Genomic DNA, 22,028 nt, shown 5'->3' with positions numbered 1-22,028 from the left:
AACAGGTACACATGTAGCAATATTTCTTAACTAAATGTACTTGATGCACAGAACCGTGTTTTTTTTTTACCTTACTTTTTTTTTTAAAGCGATATAAGAGTTTTACAAGTCGATGCTAGCAATTAATCTAGTTGAGTTAGCTGCCAGCGTTGCTGTCCTGCAGTAGGCTCTTTGTTATACTAACAGACATGCTAACTATCATTGTTTGGTTTAAAACATAGCTATGTTAAAAAAGAGTGATAATTAGCATTCCTCCAGTGGATTAACAATGACATATTGCGAACTAAAGGGTTTACCGTTTTGAAACAGACTTCTTAATGGCTGTGTTCTTTTTCGTACTTTTTTGTGCTTTAGTGTACATCAATTTAATCATTTCTTATTGTTTCTCAGACTTAACTAATTCTGTTTTGCCAAGATGTGTTTGTCAACTTCGACAACATCCTCTGTTTTGCTCACCGAGAGTGCAAAAGAATCAGGAAAGTGTTGATGCTTTAACATGTAGAGGAGCCAGGCTGCTTTTCACGACCGTACCTGTCTTCAATTGTATTTTAAAAGCTGGCCCAGCTCCCCATCCTCCTCAGATCAGATAAGTGGATATTGAAAATGAATGAATGGATGGTTGTAATAAGAAGTGGATGGATGGTCCATCTCTCATTCTTTTTGTTGGCTTTCATAGCAATCTGCTCTCACCATCTCAGCTGCCTTTATATTCTGCTGGTGTGAAACTAAATAGCTTTCACTTTTGTCCTTCTCACTGTCTTTCCTTCTTTATCAGCATGGATGGTTTCCTCTAGGACTTTTAGTTTGTTTTAAAAAGAGGTCGGTTTTCATTTTCTGCTCCAATACTCCCAGGTAAATATACTTTTTGATTCTATTTACTCTCCTGCTGGTAATTGTTTGGATATCTTAACTGTTCTCCCGATTCGTCATCTTGGGTTATCACACGTTTCAATGTGTATGAAGGAAATTAAATTTTTGTTTTGCAATTTAAGTACATTCAGATGTTTTGGATGCCACATACAGTCACTTATATTCACTATGCAATAATCAACACAATACGGATCCATTCTACATCTATAGATTCACAGCAAATTTACATGATGATGGTGCATTGTTCCAGTCAACAGACCCACATAAATAAAAAAATATATATCTTAAATGTATTAGCTGCAGTTTTTACTATTATTAGGTGGTTACCCATTGTAAAAATGTTCATATTGCATTGAGTTTGCAGAAATATAGATTAAAGACTAATAGCTAGTCAGAGAGGAGCCAATGTTTGGCTAATTTGTGCTATTTAAAACAGGTCAAACTGAAAATGTTCCTACACATTATTTAGCTGGACACCTCAGTGTTACCACGTCAAATAGCTTGCCAGCTGTGTGAATTCGTCCGAACAGCTGATCATGAGTCAGCCGGGATGATTTGCAAACAACTCCGAGACCTGGAAAGGCACCGGAGACAACGCCCTATGATGATGTCGACACAAATCAAAGCCTGACGCGTTCTCCAAAGGTTAATGGAAAAGTTCTGCTTCTTGGCAGACTGGGAGCAGACTGCCATGTTGCAGCGGATGAGGTGGATTGAGACAGTCAGCAGGATTCAACAGCGTTTCTCATAGTCACACTGTTTGTCACATCTAACAGTGACAAACTTAACAATGATATCCTGTTAAAGGGTACATGGCTGATAGTCACCTTTACAGCACTGTATCCCAGATTGTAAGTCTGTTTCACGTGTCTATGCACAATACAATACCTGCAAACACTAATTGGCCCACAAAAACATTGTGAAGAAGAATCACAATTTTCCAATTAACAAAAGGCTAATTTGGGTACAACTGTATGTTTGCGTGCTCGGGTACACTGTTTCTGCTGGTAATTTTAAAACCTTTAGGCAGTCAATACACAGAGGATCAAGGTCTTGCTCACTCTTAAAAAAAAAGTTATTCCAGCCGTGCCCCCCCCCCCCCATTGTTATATCTTTTAGATTAATTCTGCAATTCTTCACCCAGACTCTGACTCCTGGAAGAGCCTGAGTCAACATTCGTTTAGTTGTCTTTTTTATTGCTAAATAATTTCTATTAGATCTGTAAATTTCCAAAAGAAAGGTTCATGAATGATGTGAAATCACTGATAATGTTCTGCTTTCTTTCTCTCTCAGGGCTGGTGGCAGATGAGGCTGAGGATCAGGGAATGAGGATATAAAGTCAACACCTGAGAGGAGGATAAAAGAGAACAGGAAGATTACTACTTTGAGACTCTCTTCTTTTTTTTTTTTACATCATTGTACCCTGCAGTCTTATAAGGCAGTGACTGACCCCTTCACGGATTACACTCTCAAAAAGACACGTTAACACCCACTCCCCTCCCCTCACCACCATGTCCTCACACCTTAATCCACCCCTTCTGATCTTCCCCTTACTCTTCCTTCTCCTCTCCCTCCCTAAGACCTCCACATTGACCACTTCTCCCGCCTCTTCTCTCCTCTCCTTCTCTCCGCCGGAAGGCGGTCTCACGCATTTGGTGGTCCACAACAAGACGGGAGAGGTCTACCTGGGTGCTGTCAACTGGATCTACAAGCTGTCCAGCAACCTCACCAAGCTGCGGAGCCACGTTACGGGGCCGGTAACTGACAACCCCCGCTGTTACCCTCCTCCCGGTGTCCAGTCCTGCCCACATGAGCTAGTGCAGACTTCTAACGTCAATAAACTCCTGCTACTTGATGCTGCCCACAACCGCTTAATTGCGTGTGGGAGTACTTCCCAGGGAATATGCCAGTTCCTGCGTCTGGATGATTTATTCAAACTCGGTGAGCCGCACCACCGTAAAGAGCATTATCTATCCAGCGTTGCAGAGGCAGGCACCATGTCTGGCGTTGTGATCTCCCCTGATATTTTTGGCGGGGGCGGCAAGCTCTTCGTCGGCACCCCCATTGACGGAAAATCGGAGTATTTCCCAACTCTGTCCAGTCGTAAGCTGATGTCGAATGAGGAGAATGCTGACATGTTCAGTTTTGTGTACCAGGACGAGTTTGTGTCTTCCCAGCTTAAGATCCCCTCAGACACTCTGTCCAAGTTCCCCGCGTTTGACATCTACTACATCTATGGCTTCAACAGCGAGCAGTTTGTGTATTACCTCACCTTACAACTCGACACCCAACTCACTTCACCAGATGCCAGCAGCGAGCAGTTCTTCACCTCCAAGATTGTCCGCCTTTGCGTCGACGATCCCAAGTTCTACTCCTATGTTGAATTCCCCATCGGCTGCACTAAGGACGGCGTGGAGTATCGCTTGGTTCAGGATGCTTATTTGGCCCGACCGGGAGCCCGCTTGGCTCGTTCGCTTGGTATTCGTGAGCACGAGGAGGTACTGTTCACCGTATTTGCCCAAGGTCAGAAGAACAGAGCCAAGCCGCCCAAAGAGTCAGCTTTGTGTTTGTTCACAATGAGGCAGATAAAGGAGAAGATTAAAGAGAGGATTCAGTCATGCTACAAAGGAGAGGGAAAACTCTCTCTGCCCTGGCTGCTCAACAAGGAGCTGGCCTGCATCAACTCGGTGAGTGTTTGAGACAGTATTTCCCAGAAGTGTTTCTGTGATCTGAATATAGATTGCATGCTCATCCATACCCATACAGATTGTGGTAGGAATTTATCTTGTCTCCAGTCAGCAGCTCAATACAGGCTGTGCTTTGTCACTGTTATGTTCCTGGTGCAGTTCCTTCCTTCTGTTTAATCAGTTAAAGATTTGTGTGGCTTGCTTTCTACTTTGAACAGTTAATGGTTTAAGCGCCAATGATTAAATATATTTTTTTAAGATTAGGCTGTTAGTTAGTTTTCTGGTTGTGTTTTTGTTGATGTAAATGCAGTAAAGAGTAGAGCTGGACCGAGTATGTTCCATGACAGACAGAGGTTTAAAACTAACATTCTCTAAACTGTTTTCAGCCTTCCTTCTAACAAAGTTTATAGAGTTTACATTTTAGATATACTATGCTATGTCAAAAACACACCTGACGTGTTTTGGTGCCGACAAGCCCCCTCCTGGTGGCTTGTTTCTGAAGGATGTTGCTCTAGGTGTGGGAAAGTAAGAAAGCCCCCTCGTCCAAGCTCATGGTTGTGTGGGCTTGTTTCTCCATCTCTGCCATCTCCATGATCCAACAATGGTGGCTGTTGTTTTCCATGTGGATGACATTGGCCTTTTCCTATTTCATAATATGGTTTTCATGTCTATAATAATCCGTTATTGCTAATTTAATGTTTTCCTATAATGCTTGTTCCTTTCTTAATCATGGTAGTAATTTTTCTGCTTCCTTTTTACACTCTTTTTGTGTTGAAAGGTCATCCTGTTTCTCCCATATATGTTTTATTGCGTGAGTGACATTATATTTCATATATGACATTGCATTTCGTGTTTCGGTCAATTTTCTTTGGGCTGTACTATAAGTCAGGTATGTTTTAGATAAAACGGTACTTCTGATATCAGAATAAACCAAATTTAGCCTTCCTGTTAGCTCCTGAAAGTCTTGTACTTTCTCTCTCGCTCTTTTATAGCCTGAATAAAACATAGACATATCTGGGCATATGGCAAACAATACATTTTCCCTCAAAATAAAATCTAAATTGTGATATTTTCATATTAAAATCAGTAACTTCACCTGCATTAACAACTTTAACACAGAAGAAGGTTCTTGCTGTGACCTGGTAAGGAGTTAGGTATGGCACATCCACTAATTGGAAACTCGTCAATTGTTATTTTTTTTTTTTTTTTTTTGTTTCTAAGGTAAAAATAATTCCTTTTCTGTCACTATTGTATTTCTCAGTGCTTCTCTATGATGACAATGTGGCATTACAATTGCCATGTATGTTGGAACCCCAGTAGAAAAAAGTGTGGGTGCAACTGCTCATTTCAGTGTGATATTAATTTGCCAGCAATATACCACAGTGGGAGCTTGGCTAGCCAAAGCAGTATGTTTCTTCTAATCAGCTTAAGGCAGATGTGGTATTGATTCTAAAATGCTACGTTTCCAGTCTGATTGCCATACAGGGGGGAAAAAAAATCTGATAAAGGAGCCAGAATCAGAAGCAACAGAACAGAGTCGGAATAAATTGACTCCTGCTTGTGAAGTACTTCAGTATTTTAGGAAACATTTCTTAGCACTGACATTAACAGGAGCCAAATAGATCAAAGTATATTTCCCTTCCTGACTCCTGTTTTCAGTGTTGTCCAAACCTCGCTGTTCTGTTTGTCTGGGGAATGTTGTGTCCCTATATAATTTGATCTTAAGTTGTGGACGGCTTGTCAGAGCCTTATTCGGCTTTCCTAGGGGTGTCTGTGAGAGAAGTTAGCGTTTGTGTGTTTCACTTGCTCCCATCACCAGCGTGCAGCGCACACTCTCAGCCCTGGTATGGTCATGAATAATTCACCCTCCGTTATTCAGTCGGTGCTCCATAACAACCTGCCATAAATCTCCGGTCTACTCCACACCTCTCCGCCTCCATATCCTCTTGCTCTCTTTGCTATTCTGTTTTCTGGTTCTCTCCTATCTTTTACTCCAGTCCCATCATTTCCATGGAGAATTCTTTCATTTTGCCAACCTTGTGCTTCCTGGGCATCTCATTTCATCCGTTTCTTTCTTGAGCTGTTTTTAATATTGTTTTTTAGGTTTTGGCCTTTAACCTTCCTGTTTTTAGTTCTTCTTCTTGTGCTGCTTTCTTCTTACTCTCTCTTAAGACTTTGATTCTCTACATTTCTTTCCGCTTTCCCCTCAGCTATTCCATGGTGTTTGCATATCTGTAAGCTTTGTAAAATCTGAACATACAATGCTGAAGGAAGTCATCCCAGTGACAAAGAGACAGGAAACGTAAAGAAGGAAGGACTTGAACATGAGCCTTGTTTGAACGCAAAATCAGAAAGCAGGAGGGAGGAAATGTGTGGAAAGTGTAGAAAGTATTGAATTCTATCAATTTGATTGGGACATCTCCATAAAGTTTGTAAAGCCTTGAAAGTTCTCTCAAAGAGGAAACCCCACTATAGTGGCTTCTTGACTTTATCCCCATAACCTTTAGCAAGTCTGAAAGTTAACATAGAATAGATTGTGAATTGGTGTATGAAGAAGGACTTTGACTGAAATGTTCATGTTTCCCTTTGGAAGAATTACAAATGCTTCTAGTGCTCTTAATGTTGTATTGCTCAAATTCCAGGATTTTTGCTGACGTCTGCCCCCTCTGGCGACATGTTGAAATGACACCAGTTTTATGCACTCGCTTGAGAGAGGAGTAAAAAAAAAAGTTAACTGTTAGGACTTCACAGTTCATTTCTAGAGGCGGAATGTCTTCGGAAGTAAGAAATTTAGAAATATAATTTTGTTGTATAATATTATATAGAAATAATGTATTTGGAATGGAAATATTTCATATTGAGCACTATGACTGCAGGCAGGTATAAGCTTCATAGCGGGGTTTGAAGCCAGGACGAGGCCGCAGCAACTGTCTGTGAGACTGAAGAGGAAAAGGGAATCACGGCTCACTCAAGTACCCGGCAACACAGAAAAAAGACGAGCGAGCCAGAGCATGTCACCAGCAAAACCCCTGGTGATCCCGATGGCCAGGCCAGCCTGACCCCGACAGAACATCTCTACTTCCACTTCTAGTTGGGTGGAAATGAGGCAGAGTTGACTGGATTCTGTATTCTTGCTGAATGTGCGCTCCTGAAGCAGCATTTTGTCAGAAGTATCCTACCTTTTTAGCAAAAAGAGGGCCAACTGCTGGTCCCTTTTCATTCCCAGGGCAGAACGGTGCACTGCCCCGTTATTTACTCTGGTCTTGTTCCTTTGCAGATCAGACTCCAGTTTTGCCCTTTTAGTTGCACTAGAGATTTTTCTTTTACTCTTGTATGGAGTCTGTGATGGGGTCTGATATAAGCTTGTTGCTGGTCTTTTGTGGTCCATCTTCTAAAACAGTCGGTGTTCTCTAATGCCTCAGCGGCAGCGGAGACTAAAGTTCATCTTTTATCATAAAAGCTCATGGTACTTTCCCACTTTGGGGGCTTTTCTGACTGTCGCGCATTGTGTTTCCACAAAGCAGAATTGGTTTATGGATTTCTTATTTAAAGATCCTCCCTGAGAATTAAATGTTGAAGTGGCTTGCCATAAGTTTGGCAGGGGGCTATCAAAAAGTTGTTTTGTGTATGTGAGACGATATCTGGCAAACCAGGACGCATATCTTCATGCTACCTTTATGAGCTTGTTTGGAATTTGCCTTATAATCATGCCTGATTGTTTCCCTGCTTAGGACATGATGTGACAGAGAGGCTCATTGGGTCTCAGTCACTGTTCGAAAGCAGAAACACAAGAAAGCCTGCCAGGTATAACAGATGTCTGGTGGTCTTTTTAATCCAGGAAATAGCCCTACCTGCTGATATCTACAGTCATTTTTGATAAGTTAAAACTTTTAAAAGAACTGAAACTGGCACAAACAAAGGCTGGGGTTTATCTTTCCAGGAGATGTTAAAAATAATCTCCAATATTCACTGTTTGGGAAATACATGAAAGAGTGGCATCCTGGGACTCACCGAGTCTACACAACTAATTAAGTTAAGACTTCGTCTGTACTCCTTTTAATCAGAACTGTCAATAATCACAGACGATGATCATTGTTAGTTAGGGATCTATTAGCTGCCCATGTTTGGACACTGTTCCAATCACGGAGTAAAACGCAGAATAGGCTTTAACATTTACGTGATTCAGCCATGCTTTGAGAGCTGCTAACGCTACAATTAGATGTCCGACTGTCACCATCTTGAAAACGGTCCTTGCTCATTGAAATTTTACATTTTCAAATATCCATTACATTATTCCAGTTATACTTCAAAAATGTTAATGCAGCATCTCTGACCTACACCCCCTGATATTCTACAAGCCCAATGTGGCATTGTACAATAACTTGTACCGTATATGCATGTTATTATGCTAATGAGGGAACGGTTATATATGATTGTCCTTTCTGGCCATCTGTTGTCCTCCCTGCGATCGATCAAGGTCGAGTCAGCAGAGCTTGCTCCTGGATGTCACTGTGATGAATTTATGATCTCCTCGTACAGGCGTGTTCAATGTTTCCTGACGAGAGCGGTGACAGCTCGTTGCTCCTTCACTAGCGTCATGTGGACAATATTATACTGGCTCAATTAAGGAGTCATGCTGGGGTCAGAGAGTAAAGCGTCAGGCATTTCTCCTTACCTCAAGGCTGTTAATCTTTAACATCTTAGGAGAAGATCTTCAGTGTGATGGTGTGTTTTGTTACTTAACGATCCAGGCGTTGACAGCTGATCATTTCTTAAGCACATTTCTTCCTGTTGCCATAAAAGAGCTTTGCTAACATAGTTGTGCAAAGATCATAAAGAGAGAAAAGATTACTTTGACCACAATAGAAGAAACATGTAAATCTGCTTCAAAAGTGAGAAACTGCCCACTCTCTCAGGAACCACTGTGAGGTGGAGACAAAGGTTAGTGGCTTCTGAGGATTCAATGAATGATGAGAAACTCAGAAATAAAGCCACTGACCGTATCAGGACAGATAGATGTAATGGATCTGATTCAGGGTTCCTTGGGCTCCGTTTGGATCCAGAAAGTGACAGTCGAGTAGGTGATGGGACACCCATCACTCCCTCGCTACCAGCTACCTGGTACCAGCTACCAGCTTTAGGGACAAGCTGGAAGCTCTAAGCTCAGCGTTGACAGGGATGGCTGAGGCTTGAGAAGCAGAAGGAGAAAATCTGGGGTCATACACTGGAAGGCCGAATAAGAACATCAAATCCAAGGGCTTTGACAAGAGGCTTGAGTCGTGGGGCATATACTTGGTCTTGGTTCAGAAATCAGAAGCCAATGAGGTGTCAGACGAATCCAGAAGACGAGAACTTGACCATTAACAGGCAAGGCAAGCAAAGAATGATGGACAGCTACGCACACTGTGTCTTTCAAATAATCTGGCACCGACTGACTGAGAAGCCTCAGTATATAAAGGCTGGAGAGCAGGTGAATGGAATAGAGCCATCTGCCTCAGCACTACAGTCCTTCCACTTGAATCTGCAAACCAAACATTTCATATCTGTTTTGACAGCCAGCGATTTAAAATAGTTGTCCAAATGAATAAACTAAAGTGAAAAAGTAATTAAAAAAATTATTCTCTCCAATATATGTGTGCTGTAAGGAAATAGGATTATGTGTCAATCTACCATCTGGAGATTTCCAGATTATTTTGGTTTGATTAGGAGTTATAATCTGTTATATTTCATAAGAATTAACCGGGATATACAGGGATCAGAAGTTAATGGAATAGGGTGGAATGATAGGTTTATGAGAGTAGAATACGTTTAAATCAAATTATGCATGATATTGCGTATTTCTCTGTCTATTTATCTCCATAGTTCATTAACTACAAAGAAACTAAACTGAAACGTAATGGTTTAAATTCATGGTATGGAATGCTTGGTTTGGGGCCAAATGACATGGAGTAATTTCATGCCACAGTCCAGCAGATGAAGAAAAATATTTTACTTTTTTTTTAAAAAATCCATAAATGTAGAATTGATATTAAGAATTTTTTTTAGATATTTTCATTGTGCCTCAACTGCAGTCTGCAGTTCCAAGGGTTATTTATAGCAATCACCCAAAATTTCAAGTAGCCTGATGAGCCCTATCATTGAGTTGTGCCTCTTGGGATCTTTGAAGCAGCTCTGACTCGCCAGGGCCATCCTGACGGGTCTAGTACCAAGATACTGGCAATATATCTGTGATCTGGGTTGGTGCTGTTGCTTTGCTCACAGCTGATATCAGATACCAGCAGGAGAGCCTTAGACTTCAAGCTTCTCTTTTTCTTTAAAGGCTCACTGTGTCACTACTGGACCTTATCGCCTAATGTTAAAGTTGTTCAGGACAGTTGAGAGTGTCAAAGTAACGTCAGGATCAGGAAGCAGGCTTCCCTGTGGGGGACGTTGTCTTGTAAGAAGGTATCCTTGTCTGCTAGTTTTTACATTTAATTTTATTTTAGCTGATCAGTTGAGTGTTTTTTCACCTTATGAGAGTTGGATTCAAGGCTTTGAAGCTTCAAAGAACCCATTTTCTCTATGTTTTCAAACCATGATGGGTGTGTCTGGAGCTGCACATCTCTCCCTGTGCAAATTTGTATCTGCTCATTATCAGGAAGAGGCCAGTGTTGGTCTTGTGGGAATTAAACTGAGTGGTGGGTGACCTTCTCTGCCGTGGGCTGCTGTCCAACTCTACAGCACAGCGTGCAGGACGACCCCACGAAGCTGCAGCCTTAGCATGGCTAATGAGACAGATTCAGATAGAAAGAGAGATAGAGGATGCCATCTTTCAGAGTGTGTGTTTAGGGCCTACTTTATCTCAGTGGTTTGCTGATATTTTTCTCTGAGTGCTCATTTGTGTGTTTTTGTCCACTTGTTATTCTTGCTCGGCGAAACTCAGCGAAAAGTGTACAAGTGATAATAATAAGAAAGTGTGCGCACTTGAATGTGCACTGTTGGCAAAAAAAAAAAAAAAAAAAAAAAACACGAGTCAGATGTCGGAGGAAAATTGTCCCCTACACGCCAGAGCAAAGAGACTCTTGTGCTGTTATTCCCCCGCTCTTTGAATGAGTGGACCGCTCGCGATCAGTCCTTATAAATTTCTCAGAGCGTAATAGTGTTTATTAATATTTATCACTGTTGATCACTGCTGGCAAGGATTACAGTCTATTTCTGTGCCATTTTGGATTCTGTCCTCCAGCAGTCTGGTGACTTTGTAACTTTTTCCCTCTTCTCCTTCAGTCCCATTCTCCCCTGCTTCGTGGCCCTGGTCACGCTGGGTCTCTGTAGCATGGATCACTCACATTTCATCATGGTTTTGTCATGCTAGGTTTGGGAATATAACTGATCCAAATACTTCTTACATCATGCAAATCAGCATTGCCTAAATAATGTAAACCAGCTGTCAGTCATGCATTCATGACTGGAGGACTGTTCCACATCACAGGTCATGGTTTTGTAATGTACAACTTATATATATATATATATATATATATATATATATATATATATATATATATATATAAATAAATATATATATATATATATATATATATATATAGATATATAGATATATAGATATATAGATATATATATAGATATATAGATATAGATAAATATATATATATATATATATATATATATATATATATATAGATAGATATAGATATATAGCTAGACAGATAGATAGATATAGGTATATATATATATATATATATATATAGATAGATAGATAGATAGATAGATAGATAGATAGATAGATAGATAGATAGATAGATAGATAGATAGATAGATAGATAGATAGATAGATAGATAGATAGATATTTTTTGGACCTTATAAAAGACTAGATATCCTCTTGTGTGACAAAGCACTCAGATTGGAGTAAAGTGCTGTCAGAGTATTTCAAGGAAAGATTAAGTAGTTCTACACCTGAGCAAATTATAGCAAAAACTGTTCTGATGTGTTAAAATCCTGCAAAGCCTAACTGTATTTGAAGGGTGAATCGCCTCTCACCTACTTTGCTGAATAATAGTAGAAATGAAATACTGATTTCAAGTAAGAAATGTGCATATTTATCTATGACATTTCTAATGGTTTATTTAAGGCTCGGCAAAATCTGCAGGTTGCACCATCGTGGCGCAAACAGATGGGCACTGCATGCAATACATAAATAAGGCCAAACTTTTTTTTAAACTTGAAATGTAATAAATATATTGCTGGACTTAAGGAATTTTAGAAGAATTATAGTCCTAGACATTATAATAATAGCCCCTATGTTTGAGAATTTCGGATCAGCAGAAAATCACAAAATCTCCAGAAAGTTTTGTTCGCAAATAGCCTATTAATAGAAGAAAAAGGGTGTTTTGCTCTCATAGCATCTGCTGAGATTTTTAGTTCAAGATTACTTATTGATTCCAAGACCATACAGAGGCATACTAACTTTATCAGATCTTTTACGGAGTCGACGAGTACAGCAGAAAAATCTAAAAAAAAAATGTGGGAATCATTTGAACTTTCATACAGTTTGGTGATGTTGGAGCATGAACTGTTTTTGTTCTCCAAACCTAAAATACCTGAGGTCTCAGGTCAGCTCTGAGGCCATAGTGTCAGGATCCAGACAGTCGTTGAGATAAGGGGAATATTCTGATGCTTTGCGAAGTAAGCAAAACGATTAATCTGGAAGCAGCTCTAAAAAGCCTATCTGCTGTGTTCTTCTCACACCAGATCAACTCACCTGTTTTAGCTCCTTCAGAATAAATCCCTACTAATCCAGAACTGGCCCAAAAAGCAACAAATATTCAAATCCCTTTTTAGAAAAATAATTTGGTATTACCTTGGTTTACCGGTTCCACGTGTGTTCGACCTGCTTCTCTTTCTTGATAAAGCAACATGCAGGATGAAGGAGCATAATTGTAGCCCTCTGATTTTATTAACATTCGGTAAAAAAAATTTTATTCAACCAAAAGTTTGTTTTCAAAGAGAACAAGAGGCAGGCATGTCTCAAAAGAAACCAAAACAAGTTCTGTATTTATCCCCGTCTCAATAATCAGTGGAAACACCATCATGAAAACGGACAATAAACCTTTCTTGTAATAGCTGACCAGCTCTCTCATGTTTTCCCTTGCTAATTTGATGCTAAAATGCCTCTACACTATCACCCTAATCTTTAGATTCCTATACAAATTTTCAATTCGACTCAAATATTAGTTCAGTCAGAAAACAAACATGCTGGTAAAAAAATAAAAAAAGTTTTTTTCTAGCCTATTTTAGAACAGATAAATATCAGTAAGTGTGTTTTATTGTTCTAATCTTCACATCCAATTAGATTAGAGTACAGTAGACCCTTATTGATGATAATTAGGACACTTACTTTTTTGCATAGGGTTTAGTTGTTTGGGGCAACTTTATCCCTTTTTAATAGGTAAAATCATCATTTGCTCTGCTCGTCTTGGTTTGATAATCCTAAAACCAGGAACTGTGTGAGGGGAGAGAGGCCAGTGCATCGGAAGAATCCATGTAGATATTTAACACTGCCGAGCCTTTCCAAGTTGTTGAAGTTGAAGTGATGTTCCCCTGAGCAAACAGAGCCAAAAAGGCCTGTAAAACCAGACGCCACGATGTAACGATGTAACGATGTAATAGTGTTTTCTCTGCTCTGGTAGATGTTGCAGAAAGCCTTTTTAAACACGACTAAGAAGAGATTTTTATCATCCCGGGCCACACTCTCCCATTCGGCAGATTTTCTGACTTCTGACTTCGGGGGTGACTTGTGAGGATTTTCTTCCATTATAGAGCGCCGATAAATATTGTACCTGCTACACAAAATTGCTGTCAAATACTTCCTACAAGACGGCCCAAAAGGGAAACAGTTTTTGACGAAGTGGCCTTTTTCGCCTCCTGCCTTGTGTGACATTTTGATGCATGACACAGCGGAATGTCGCACAAATCAAGGCTTTTTTCAAGTGATTTAAGCCGCGCAGCTCACCCATATATTTTTGTCTTGTAATTTTTATTTTCCTCCTTCACTGTTTTCCTGCTTCGGGCGGATTTACTCGGTGCCTGCGCTGCTGAGAAAGCTTCCTAATTAATAATGCATTCATAAGGGGAGGATTTCTTCAATCCAGCAGATTGAATAGTGCCTGTAAACGCAGTTTTTTTTTTTTTTTATGAACAATGGTGTTCGTTGTTAGCTGGGGCACATGACAAAATAGATTAATGGCTGCTCAAAGGCCCGTGAGAGGGTCCACTTGTTGTGGATTCGGAGTGTTTTGGAGCTTGCGGCTGCTTTAGCCTTTAAGCTGTATGACTTGGATCCTAAGTGACCTTTTTCCTTACAGAAAACCACCAGCAGCGCACAAGGAATTCCAGTTGGCAAAATCAAAAAAGGAAGAAAAAAAATATCTAATCCCACAGTTGGAGAACTTAAACCGCGCGCTTGGAATGAATCCTGCTTATTTGTCAAAGATGTATTGAGTTACACCTGGAAGAGCGGTTTGCTAAACCTTAATCTTGGCTTGTCAAGCATAATTAATGATTTCACAGGACGTCTTCTGTGGAGAAACAATGTTATGAAAGGGGCTCATTTATATTTCTTTTCAGTTGCTTAACTAGGTCAAAAAGCCAACTACTTGCTTTACAAAAGACTGCGCTTGGTCGTTCTGGACGCACGTCTTTGCTGCACACTAACAAACTGCTGACCTGCGGCATCTAATGAAGAGTGTAATTATTTATTGATGCACATTTATGCTGCGTTGTGTTTGGCCAAGTTTTTTACAAGATCTATGCGTGCATGTGTATTTGTGCAAACCCATGCATTCATTAATGCATATTTGTTTATTTAATTATTCATATTTGTGTATGTGTGACGACAAAGATGAGGTTTTTTTTTTTTTGTGTGTGTGTGTGTGCGTCTGTTCTGTCTTCGCTACATTTGGGTTTTTCTTCTCAGCACAACGCAGTGGAACAAGCGTTGCTTCAATATCTTGTTTGTAGGTAGGAGTACATAACAGTAGTGTCCGTGCACAGCCCACCTACACAAACATACAACCGCTAAGGTTGGAGTTTTATAAATAAAGTAGAATATCTATTAACCTGGCTTGATGACGTCTCAGAAGCGTCTTATAGAACGTCAGTAGGAGATAAAACGATCACAGTTTTCTGAAGTGAGTTTCAGTGGTAGGTCCTGTACCTGCAGTACGGAGAGCTCACTGTGCAAGGATTCAAACTCTTTCATATTTACCGTTGCATGTTACGGTCCTAAACATCAATGTATTTAATTTCAATTGTATGTGACAGACCATATTTCCACATCTAGACACCGGTCATTTTGCCCATGCTTCTTTGGCAAGCAACTTAAGCTCATTCGGATCAGATGGACAGGTTTTGTCTACATCGATTTTCAATTTACACATTCATAGGATCCAGTCCGCTGTAGCTCTGGCTGTGTATTGATGGTCATTTTCCTGCTTCATCCGTCTTCCAATCAAATTTGAGCAGCTTCTAGCCCTGCTGAAAAAAGGCCCGCAGCACCATGCACACCCCACCATCACCCTTGTGTAATGGTGGGGTGTGCATGGAGACGTACAATAAAGTGGATTGAAATCATCTCAACAACTCAAAGTTTGTTGTACTATCATCAGCGACATTATTAGTTGTGAACTCCAAAGACTGCTGTTTGTTTCATTTGATCTGGTCAAGTGAGGACCAACAGTCCAGTTTAAGTTCATGTCTACCAAGAGCGAAGTGGACTTGACTTGGGAAGTCTAGACGACGGATGTTTTTTTGTTAAACCACGGGAAGGCCAATAAATCTCTAGGATTTAAAATAAAAATGAAAAATAAAAAATAAAACCATGGTGAACTACAAATAAACCTTTGATGAAAATCACTTCAAAGATCCAACATTATAATGTAAATTATTTAAACAATCCTAAAACCCGCTTTGAAATCTACCTATTTACTTTTTGCATCGTATGATTTGTTTTTCTACAGCAGTTTTGCCAAATTCAACTGTGTGTGTGTGTGTATATTTCAGCTTACATGCTTTAGCAGGAAGCGCAGCCTTTCACAGGCTCTCATGTGTGAGTCAGTTTCTGTAGAGATGTGTTATAATTGGATTTTAGCTGTCAGAGGAGGATTTAGTTCAGATTAGACAGTCTATAGTATGCTGGACCTAGACTGATAGAAAAGGGCTTAGAAAAATCATCTGGCTCATGTTAAATAGGAAGTTCATTCTGGCGAATTCAGACATTGGTTTGGTAAATGTTGGCGTGAGTCTTGCAGATGTGTGTCCACAAATAACAGCTTAGATGGCATCAGGCTGTGTGCTTGGGCGTCTGTGGTGGGACACTGGTGTTTAGCCACTTTAAAAGTCCCTGAATAAACCACGTTTTACTTGACAAATTTCCTTTTGTGCTTTACACAAAATTATTGGGTACAAACCTGAAGCTGTTTGCTAAAATCATCTAGCTTTGTATGTAACACATTATGTGCTCACAATGCTACCTGGGCCTACACTTCACACGTTAACCATTTTATCCATTTTGTTGGCTTCAATAAGCTATTAATAAGTATATTTTCCAGTGTAATATGTTGGACGGGAACGTCTTCTATTTTCATCGCTACACTGCTGAAACAGCCAAGGAGAAAGTGAAGACGAGAAATGGACCGAGCACAACAGTGATCAGCGTGATATGAGTCGTTTTGGTCAACACAGGTCTAATAAACATCAGGATTAAAAAGTAGTTTTAAAATTTTCAGACTCTAAATAGTACGATAGTCATCAAGACAGGTAAATATATGTAACTTGTCATGCTATGTTGTTGCTTTGGCTAGATTATTTAAAAGGACTATGACACCTTTAAACTTACACTCCTTAGATAAAAAAAAACTTTCTAACCAATCTGTCCATAAGATTTATTAGAAAATACTTTGTAAAGTCCCCTAAGATTACATGTTGTTGGGATTTGGCGTTATATAAATAAACTGAATTGAATGGTATCAACTGCCTGTGCACGGCAGGCCCAATTTGTATTTTTCTTGAATTGCAGTCAGGCCGCGCTTCGGACACCCCTACTTTAGCGCTATGACATAAACTATCAGTGGCTTTTTTTAAGGCTTACCCATAATTCCTTTACCTCAGCCTGCTTGACCACAGAACCAGTAATACGGAGTGGGAAGTTGGGTCCTACAGATCAACCCATAGATGTCCAAATGCAGACCAAACTTGTGTGACTTCCCTGACACTGTGGACCTACCATTAGGATAAAACTCTTAGTCACAAGGTGGCACCAAACAGACAACACAGAGAGAAAAAACAGAACCAGATGAGGAGCAGAAGAAAAAAAGACGTTTATTTAGAGACAATGAAAGGCAAGAAGGTTAATTGGTATCTCCATTTAAATGATTTATCCCTCTGTAATCACATATATATATATATATATATATATATATATATATATATATATATATATATATATATATATATATATATATTGTCAAATTCCACATGTAAAATCATTTTTGAGCAATCTGTGGACAAGCCAGCTGACCGTTGCCGCCTGTGAGGCTGTTGTGTAAAACTGCAAACCTCTGCTGCTCCTACAGACCGAGAGACACGATGAATGTGGGTGCGTGCGCACTGGACCCAAATACTTAAAAGGAGAAAATTTGACCTTACCATAGGCGAGCAGAGGTGTTTTTCAATGCAACGCAGCGGCAATACCTCACTATTAGTTCATTCAACCAAATCAACAACCCTACAGGGAAAATACTTAACAAACGCATGCAGAAATGACTCTGCTTCCAACGAAGTCCCTTTATTCTAGTTTAGTTTTACCTGTTAAAACCCATGCCTAAGCAATAGAATCTGTTGCTCTGAAAATGTAAATCACTGTCAGCAAATGCCAGGAAAAAAAAAAAGGAAAAACTGACCCAAAAGACCGCAGCTTTCCACAAGGAATTGGCTCGGCTGATGGCAGAGGCTGTCTGGGGTGAAACAAGCCGCTGTCCCGCTGTGCCACATTAACCTATATGGCCAACTGATGCTGAAATGTTGGAGCCGAGCCCTCTCTTCCCACAGATCTCAGTCTCTGTGGCGCTCTCTGTGGAATTGCTCCACTTTGTATGTTTTGTTTTGCTGCACACCTTGAAAATGGGGAAATTATGACCCAGAAACGTGTCCCTGTGGGGCTCAGGCTTGACAATCGCTTCACCGTGCTTTCAGATTCGCTGTAGTGCAGCACTTAAACCAGTAGGGTGCACATTCATGATTCAGCGACTTCATTTAAACTCAGCAATTAAAACCAATTATCCCAAAAGAGTGTTGAAGGTGTTTTAAAGTATATTGACTGTAACAAATTGCTGAGCTCCTCGGATCTCTACTTTAAGGAGAATTGCAAAGAACCAGAAAATGGCGCCTCTGTTTAGGTAAAATCTTGCGTTTTGCATAATTAAAGTGATTTACGTAGCCAGTTTAGTTTGTACCTTGAGGTTTCTCTACCCTGTGTAGCTTACTCATGATTGTACCTACAATGTCTTAAAAGCATGTATGCTGCCCGGACATTTTTTTTTTTCATTTTGCAACCGTTAAGTTCAAAGTATCTTATTGTGATTTTATGTGATTGACAAAATATTTTGTGCAGTGAAAGAAAAATGACACGTATTTATATGTGATTAAATGTTTGTTTTTTTTAGATTAAAAAGTCAAAATAGTGCTTTTGTTTTCAGCAGGTAGGCAATCCTTTTTAGAACCCTATTTGGCCACAGTAACACCTGAGCCTCTATTTCTTTTAATTATGTTTTATACATCTAAAAAGAGAAATCTTTGCATGTTTTTCTTTAGAAACTAGGTCAACCTCTGTTAAATTGGATTGAAAGGTCTGTGTATATCAATTTCCACATCTCGTCATAGCTACTCGATTGGATTTTTGATCAGGTCTTTTGACTTGGCCCTTTTAACACAAGCATGTTTTAATCTAAAGCATTTAATAATCGGGCCTTTTTCCTGCTGAACAATAAACCGGCTTATGCCATACTTTCAAGTCCTTCGAAGGCTCTGACAGATTTTTCATCCAACCTTCTAAGCTTCCACGAAACCTGGACAACTTATCCCCGTCCCTGTAAAATAAAAGCATCTCCACACGATACTGTCATCACCATGTTTTACTGTGGGGATGGTGTGTTCAAGTATGGGCGCTGTGTTCCTACACAGCACTTTGAATCGTCTTGTTGCAGAAAAGTACTACATAAATAAACTTGCATTGCCTTTCCTTACATAGCTTTTGACAACTTATAAATGGAACGTTTGGCTTTGCTTCAAAATTGGCTTATGTCTTGCCACACTGGCTAGACTTGATGTGTGCACTACTAACATTTTTCTAGGGTCAAATCCTTCCACCAAAGCTGTGGATCTCTGCTCCAGGAGTCACCACGGGCCTCTTTGCTGTGTCTTTGATTCATGCCAGTTCAGGTGTAAGGTCAGATCTACGCTTGCTGATCGGAATGTGCTCTTTACAGTTTCAAAGGGAGGCATTGAACAATCCCTGCAACATTTTTTTCCTGCTGGATTTTATCTAGGGGATCTAAGTAAAGGATTCTGAATACAAATACACACCACACATTTGGATTCTTGCTTTAAAAATTTCGAAAACCTCAATCTTATTCTATGTATTACTTTGCTTTGGTCTGTAACTTCAAATCCCCACATAATCCTATAAAGAATGTAGCTGTAACATAACAAAATGTGGAAGAAGTTTAAAGCATATCAAATATTTAGCAAGACTGTGTAATATTTTTCTTATTAAAAAAAGTAGGATGTATTGACTCTGTCCACACTATTAGCAAAACCAGTCCCATTGTTTGTCACAGTTAGAAAGTAGTGCCATTGTTGCCGGGCTCCCCTCGTTTCCCTTCCACTACATGCCCTGCTGTGATAGACCAATGCATATGCTGAGCATGCAATGCCTTTGATCGAATGAGGAGTCGATTCTGTGTGCGGCGAGGTTAAGTGATGAGGATGGGATAATACTACAAGTCTAAGGTGTGGCTGCAGACCTAATAGCGATAAAGTCAAATAAAAGATACCTGCGGATGAGGAATGGCACAAAAGGTACGGTGTAAAATATGTTGGCTGAAGCGTTTGCTCCACCTCTGTAGAAAACAAGAGAGGATCTATTTTTATCATTGAAGCCACGATTTTGACATCCTTTATAGTCAATTCAATAAACTGTTTTTCAGATGCCTGCCTCTCTTTTAGGCAAAAGTATTGATGGCACTGCCAATGCCTCTCCATGGCTAATAATTTAGCAGTTACAGGGAATGTTTTTAACCCCAAACAAATGTCACTTTATTGCTTTGACCAAGCCTTAAAGTGGAGATATCATGCTTTTAAATCCTTCCTTTTCACATTGAAATCGTTCAGTCGTACTCTATATGAAGTGGAACAGCAATGTTTTGCTCTGAATTCCTCATTAATTCACCCCCACGTTGCCTCTTTTACCTGCGCTCTGAGGTGTGTCTGAGCGCGACTCATTTTGCTGCTGTCTCTTTAAGTGCAAATGAGGCACTTCACTCCCCTCCCCCCCTACAGGTCGCAGTTCCATAGCAGATATATGATATTTCCAGAAGCTTTTAATTCCGAAATTGATTAAAAGATCTCATCAATGGAATACTTGTCTGTCCAGCCTTACGTGTTGGAGCCAGAGTCTGACCCAGAGCGAGAGGAGAATGAAGCCGATGTACCTGGAGAACCGTGCCTTGGTCTACTAAATAGCTGCGGGACAAAGAAAGGATGGATTCTTGAAATTGGTTAGCCGGCAATCCATGACCTTGTTTACAAGTTCTGCAGCTAATACTGTGAAGAAATTGTTAAAAAAAACAACAGAGAATAGAGAAAACTGAACAGCTTAAAAAATAAGACCCCGAGAGAATATAAAGATGTGTATGCAGCACCTGGACAGACTACATTCAGACTTTCTGCTCTGCTAGAGACTCCAAGTACACAACACAATGTATTTAAAGGCTAAAAATGTGAATTTTGCATGATATGTGCCCTTTAATCCCATTTAGAAGCACAACTGATTTTCAGCTAAAACACTACTGGGCCTGATAGAATTGGTGGTATTAAATGGAACTCTGTCACTATGAGGCTGCAAATTACTCAAATTAGATGCCAGTATAGTTGTGTTTGTGGCCCTTACCCCTTACAGTTATGTTTTGTTTTGCTTTGCAATCACGCTTACATGATCTTGATTGCCAAAGAAATAGCAACACTAAAGACAACCTGAATGATTGATGATGATTTCCTTTATTAAGGGACAAAAGCTATCCAAGCCAACCTAGCCCATGAGAAATAAGTAAACCGAATATTTGGTCGCTATTCGGTATAGAACATTTTTAAAAAAGATTTGGGGGATATTCACAATGTTTTTGGAGAGCATTAGGCAGTTGTTTGTGTGGTGGTTTTGGTTAGCGTGGTTATCAATTGCTAAAACAAAAATTATGAATTTTTCTTAAAACAATCATAGACATAGATTTATTCCTTATCAGCCTCATTGAGTTTTAGATTTCATATATTTTTGTTGTCATTTGAATAATCAAATTGATTATGAGCCAGATGGTGGCTCTTGGTGTTAACAGAATAGCTTTGAATTAAATAGTAAATAATTTTTTTTCCCAAATTTGAATGACCCATAACAATTGTAGATTATATTATTAGACTGTGTCTTTATGGCTGGTGAGGAATAAAGCTACTCTAAATGATCATTTTTAGATACATCTCACCCTTTGTCAGGTCATTTGTGCTTTTTAGATGCAGCACATGGTGCAGATCTGCTTTTGTTGTTTGTTCAAAGTCTGATACTCTAAGGCAAACCTAATTAGAATAAAACAAAGTTGTCTACTAATGCTATAGTAGATACTACAGCTGCTGTGTAACTACTACTGTAGCTGTTTTCACAGAGTCTTTACAGATAAAACATTCTCCAATTAAAAATAAGGTTTTGCAGATTTTGTTTTGAGTTCTGTTACATTTTGTTATGATTCAGAATAGGGGTGGAACCATGACATTTTTTTTTCTTTTGCTACCAACTAAAATAAAATATTTTCCAAATATAGTATTAAAACCAATGATGTCTGGTTTTCGATGAAGAATCAGACTAATCTTGTAAAATAATAAGATGCCAAATGTGGTGCAGCAAGTCTCCTCAGATTAGAGCAGGAAGACCAATAAACAGATATTCATGTTGTGTATCCTGTAAGCAAAATAGCTTACAGTACACACACACAGGCACACGCACACACACACACACACACATAATAGTTATGTCAAGGTATTCTAAACCACCTTTCAGATATATTAAAATAATTTTACAATACATTTCAATGGCTTTTGTAGAGGTTGTAAATGATAGACCAACATGGAGTAGTGAAGAACTGTGAAATGGAAACAAA

The 22,028-nt window shown here is 39.5% G+C and overlaps 1 protein-coding gene across 1 annotated transcript in view; it reads left to right on the top strand.

Annotated features, from left to right (window-relative positions):
• The window catches only part of plxna1a (plexin A1a), a 359,702-nt gene that overhangs the window by 46,795 nt on the left and 290,879 nt on the right, over positions 1-22,028 (top strand). Inside the window, exon 2 of the mRNA XM_036125192.1 lies at positions 2,164-3,557. Within this exon, the coding sequence (XP_035981085.1) occupies positions 2,382-3,557 (1,176 nt within the window). The 5' untranslated portion in view covers positions 2,164-2,381. The remainder of the gene's footprint in view (positions 1-2,163; positions 3,558-22,028) is intronic.

Source organism: Fundulus heteroclitus, chromosome 1, assembly GCF_011125445.2.
Source record: "Fundulus heteroclitus isolate FHET01 chromosome 1, MU-UCD_Fhet_4.1, whole genome shotgun sequence".
Lineage (NCBI taxonomy): Eukaryota > Metazoa > Chordata > Actinopteri > Cyprinodontiformes > Fundulidae > Fundulus > Fundulus heteroclitus.
The sequence above is the reverse complement of the archived record's forward strand: the minus strand, read 5'-3'. Positions and strand labels throughout refer to the sequence as shown.